Source organism: Clinocottus analis, unplaced genomic scaffold (assembly GCF_023055335.1).
Source record: "Clinocottus analis isolate CAN_PGR_092001 unplaced genomic scaffold, fCliAna1.0.p SCAF_6, whole genome shotgun sequence".
NCBI lineage: Eukaryota > Metazoa > Chordata > Actinopteri > Perciformes > Cottidae > Clinocottus > Clinocottus analis.
In genome coordinates, this window is record NW_027176218.1 from 10,257,002 (window position 1) to 10,262,304 (window position 5,303).

Here is a 5,303-nt window from a genome sequence, read left to right on the forward strand (position 1 = left end):
TTGCTTCTTGTTAGCTGCTGGCTCGTTTGTCTCCCACTTCATTTTGCAGTCATTGAGCCGGGTTGTGACACATAAGAGTTCACAAACAAGAAGTAGCTGCTGCACAGGCCTTATTTATCAATACAAGCAAACTTTTGTTTTACATCATTTGTAATCCAAAACCAATATATTAAACCATATAATCATCAAACGTGTAGTAGAAGAAACTATCTGATAGTAAGATTGGTCAACATCCCTCCACAAACACCACAGAAACATTTGGTCCATGCTACCATCTTGTGGTAATTATGGGTACTGCGACTCAGTAAAACATGGCATACTGCCAATACATAAACTAGCTCGACAATATTCTGTCTGTATGTGTGCATGTGTGTAGCTGTATATTTTATGTCAGTCGTGAGTAATCTCATCCAAGTCTGTGCATAAAATATCAATACAAGTGTGATAAGACTTCAGATAAGATGAGGAAAAAACAAGACACATCAAGTCAGAGGATACTTCAAGGAAGTTTGTATTTAAATAGGAACATGCTGCATAAAAATATTGACATAGACATCCATCATGTCAATTTTTCCATCTGAAAAGGTTTAGAAAACGACTTAAAAGTTTGCAAAATATGTCAACAAGTTCTAGTTTCATTAAATTAAAAATACTTTAGATTTTAAAAAGTGCATTGGACAAGCCACACACATTCACCTCCTGCTTATGGTGGACTCAATTCTCCGTCAGACAGCGTAAGATTAGGGGTTCAATACTATATCAACCTGACAATAAAGGTTTAAGGCACTTTTTTATACCTCACAAATAATACAAGAAACTCATGGATGACTTCACGTCATTTTCAAAATGCAACACTTTGAAGATTAAAGATTGCAAAGTGTCGACTGAGCAAATACAAACCAACAGAATACAAAATTATAACAAATACTTACTGTAAACACAAATTACACGATTGGCACTGTATTCAGACCCAGAGGTGAACAGCAATAACTAAACAATCAACAAATAAGTTAAACTAAACAAGGAACACAAATAATGCTCAAACCCATGTCGAATACAGTTAAACTTCACATTCTTTTTCCTTTGTTAAAATCCTTTTTAGACAAACATTTAAAATACATGTTACTATATTGGGACAGCTATAAAGATTGTGTCAATAATTGACACTGATATGATGACACTTGTTGATCAGCTGATACTGGCACTGGTGGAAAGACAAGTTGTGGTAAAGCACAGAAATGCCTACAGAGCTAATGTTTTTTTTTTACACACACAAATACCTTTACTATTTGTAAAGTTTGATGAAATGTTAGCGTACTTAATTGTCAAAAGAAAATGGACAGTACAACAATTTCACTTCAGGACAATCATTGAAGTATCTGCATCAAACATGAGTTATGAAAGTACAAAATAAAAAAAAGGTAAAATCCACTACCACTTGGGGGTATTGCACAATTAAAACTTGGCTTCATCTTGATTGTCACTTGAATCCGTCAAACAGTAGTCTTAAAAACAAGTATTTTTTCTGCATTAACTTGGTTTTTGAGAAAGCTCCTGTCCTCTTGTATCAAGGCCCGTCTCTGAGGAGTTTGAAGAGGTTGTGGATAACTGTAAAGCACCACTCTCATTAACTACCCCATTATCTTTTGTCTTGAAATAAATCACATAAAATAATGGCAGGACGATGCCTATCAGGAGCATGGCAACAACAGCGTTCCACCACTGGATGCCCCAGTCTGCACCGTGACCGGTCAGCTGCTGCCCTCTGCAACTAAACCTTTGCTGTTTCTCTGAGTTATCCAAGAAATCCTCATCTTGATCATTTGTGGTCTGAATTAATTTCTCAATATCATGGTCCACCTCCATTAGGAAGTCTGTGACCTCCTGCAGGTGTGGTTGGGATCTGGCTTGATCCTGAGGCTTCACGAGTGAGGTGGATGAATGTGGCATTTTTTCTTGGGAGTCGCTTAGGTCTGTGTACATCTCTGTTAGAAAGCTGTGTTTCTGAACAGGTATTTTGATAGATTTCAAAGCAAATAAATCTTGTTCTTGCATAAGGTTGTTCACCCGCTTTATATCCGCCACCTGTTGGCAGAAACAGGAATGTCAACACTTGGAAGAGAGCAACGCGAGAAAAGATTTTAGTGACTATACAAAATATTTACCTTGCAGCCATACTGCAGTGCAAGCTTGTTAAGGTTGTCACCATCGAGTACCTCACGCTCCAGCAGTTGGATGTTCCTCAGACAGTCCTGCTCCTGATCTTGGAAAATCCGCGGCCTCATCTCCATGACGTTGAACTCCTCATCATCTGAGGATACAGTAGACTCATTGGGCCTACTATTAAACATGTAAACCTGGCCATCTGCACTGGCATGGACATCCACCGGGGCCTGGAAAGCCTGTGAAATGTGCTCCCCCCGCCGCATGATGAAACACCAGCCTGTAAGGATATCCAAAGTTCAATATATTTATATACAAGTTTGACTTGTTCATGCTTACTTCCAGCTAGCCTATGTCCCACTGCCTTTTGTAATGGAGCAGGGTTTCTCATGTTCTTCCATTAAAGAGCCATTGGCACACTCACATAGCCCCCCCCCCCCTCCCTCCCTCACCCCCTCACCCATAGAAGGTGTAGTTGCTAAATGCTAAAGGAGGCAGCAACTGAACAACATGTTTAACACAAACCTACATCAATCAATACACAGTCAAATAAACATCTAATATCGGGTGAGCACTTCTCTGGTACCCCTAGACTCATGTTAAATGACGTTTCACCCTAACATTAGGTCCCACAGTGGGTATCAAGCTGTCCCGTCATGACTCTACTGGACCCTATGACCGGTGACAACATTCTCCAGCCCTGACATAATGTAGCTTTAATCTGCCTCACCCAAGTGAAGAGCAGATACTTTCGACGTAGACATTATATCCGTTTAAGCCACTTTATCTGAATGCCATTGCTCAATGTTACACCCCACCTCACCTTTTGTTTTGTTTTAACTACTTGCACTAGTCTAGAAATTTTTTTTGTTTACAAGTCATGAACTGTTTCACCAAAGAAAAAGAACATGGTTTCGATTTGAGGCGCAATGTGAGTGCAAGTGTACAGTGTCGCTGAGTCAAACACAAAACTTAACAAGTTGATGTTTTAATTCGGTGGTCACAAAGAGCTCAACGAGATCCGTCAGGTAACAGCAGTCAATCCGCTTCCAGCGTGTGCTTGCTGTGTTTTGCTCCATTTTCGAAGAGGTGCTACAAGCTAAACACTCAATAAAACTGTGTATTGTCTGCTTTGAACCACAAACAATTCGCACCAGAGTTCACTTGTGGGCCAATGGCTTCTTTTTTTAAGGGAGGCTCAGTGTGGTTGTTGAATTATAGCTTTCACACTCAACGTTACCTCAACGCACCGAAGCAACACGCAAACTGACGGTAGTTTGTTTAAACCACACAGGTGCCAGCACCCAAATCACGCTGCATAATGCTTTAAATGTTGCGGTTTAAATTAACGACTAGCGTTACCGCAATACAACGTACATTATCAACAATTCTGTGGTTCATCAAAAACCTATTTATGATTTTGTAAATCCAAATTAAGTTAATTTCAATCCAACAGTGAACGTTGCGTTGATTCATTCGTAAAAAATATTTGTGACGTCATAATGTTGACAGTTCAGCCAGCTTTATTTCCAAATCATGTTGGGGCACGAGGTTCACATGGACCACTTGAAGGTAGCATAAACGGTAGCTAACAGCAGCGAGCTAATGCTAACGGAAGCTAATGCTAGCAGGTTCTGACGTTCAACCAGATGTCGGCAGTCAAGTGAAGCGGACGGCTTCACTTCAGCTCCAGTTACATGTAGCCAACTAGCTCGTGTGTTTGGCACCGCATAAATACATACTATTAAACCGTTATATAGTATCACATACTTTTTTAAACTCTGACTGCACTCTCCACATCCAGTTACCTTGTCCGAATGCTTTAGCGGCAGATTTGCAGCACACTACCGCCTTCCCAAAGCAGTCCTCCCCGGCTTGACTTGCTAACGTCACAAAAGCAACTGGTGGAGCTAGCTGGCTACTGGTTAGCCTACTTCTTCTTCGTGGCTTCTCAAAGTTGTCACAAAAAAGCGTTCCCCTTTCCACTGGAATCGACACTCTTCTTCTTCTTCTTCTTCTTCTTCTTCTTCTTCTTCTTCTTCTTCTTCTTCTTCTTCTTCTCAGTTTTTAATAATGAATAACTATAATTATGTTTTATTTTATTTATTTGTGTAGTGTCATTTTGTTTTTGCCTGCAGTGTGTAACAATGTAGGCACTGCAGCATAAAGGTTTTCCCATTTATGTGATCAAAACCTATTCACATGTTGAACCATTGAAAGGGACATTTTCAATAGTTCACCACTGTCATAACATTTGTGGTCCTAAATCTGATACATATCTGATGAATGGTAATGAGTCTTTTAAATCTTTGAATTTAATCTTTTAAATTAAATTAATCACAATGAAGACAAATTTAGACTAAACATTAACAACCTAAAAACAAACATATTTTGTACAATAAAGAAACCACCAGATCTCAGATAATAAACTGTGAAAGATGTACAACATATTCTAAAAGTACAATAACACAATTATTGTTCCATTAGCATTACTACTGTATTACTATTGTTATTGTTGTTTCTCTGAACTAAAAATCCCAAATTATATATTTTTTAATAACTTTGTAGCAACTTTTGGTAAGGAATGCTCCTGCTTGCGGACCGTAGCGTAAGCCAAAAACAACAGCCAACACCGCTAAACGCTCCCAGTCATAGACTAACTCCACAGGCCAGCAGGACAACAACAAACATCCCACTCTCTCGCTTGTGCCACCCACCCCCATAAATAGCTAGAATGATTGACAGGTTTAACAGCTTCACAGTTCATGAGACCTTCACAGACCTCCTGAACTTAGTAAATGCAGTAGCTATTACTCTTATCTTGAACAACTTCTTCCTACAAACAAAGTAACACTAATAATAATAACATTAAATTTCACTCAGTCCGTTAGAATAACATCACTAAAAATGTATTTTCTTCTTTCAGACCTATTAAAACCTGCAACTTCAAACAGAGGTGTACCATGTAAAAGTAGTATATGAGAATTCCCCTTTAGGGTATTTTTTTTTCTCCAAAATGTCCTACCCTTATTAATATTTAGTAACCAAATTACTCATGTATGCCTGAAATCTGTTGGTAGAAAGTCATCATTACATTTCATCTATGCCATTGAAGCATAGGGGCTGTCAATTTTCTTCCT

General features: G+C 38.9%; 1 protein-coding gene across 1 annotated transcript; it reads right to left on the bottom strand.

Annotated features, from left to right (window-relative positions):
• Positions 1-534: 534 nt before the first annotated feature.
• Positions 535-4,096, bottom strand: lysmd4 (LysM, putative peptidoglycan-binding, domain containing 4). The gene is made up of 3 exons (XM_068603310.1): positions 3,972-4,096; positions 2,166-2,443; positions 535-2,085 (listed from the first exon to the last, which is right to left on the bottom strand). Exons 2-3 carry the CDS (start codon positions 2,427-2,429, stop codon positions 1,531-1,533), a joined length of 819 nt encoding a protein of 272 aa, XP_068459411.1. The 5' UTR covers positions 2,430-2,443; positions 3,972-4,096; the 3' UTR covers positions 535-1,530.
• Between the last annotated feature and the right edge of the window lie 1,207 nt (positions 4,097-5,303).

What these genes read in the sequence shown, in the direction of transcription:
- lysmd4 (XM_068603310.1), bottom strand. Translation starts at nt 2,429, where the DNA reads ATGCGGCGGGGGGAGCACATTTCACAGGCTTTCCAGGCCCCGGTGGAT. An exon ending in CACTGCAGTATGGCTGCAAG is followed by an intron (nt 2,086 to 2,165) that starts GTAAATATTTTG and finishes TTCTGCCAACAG; the next exon opens with GTGGCGGATATAAAGCGGGT.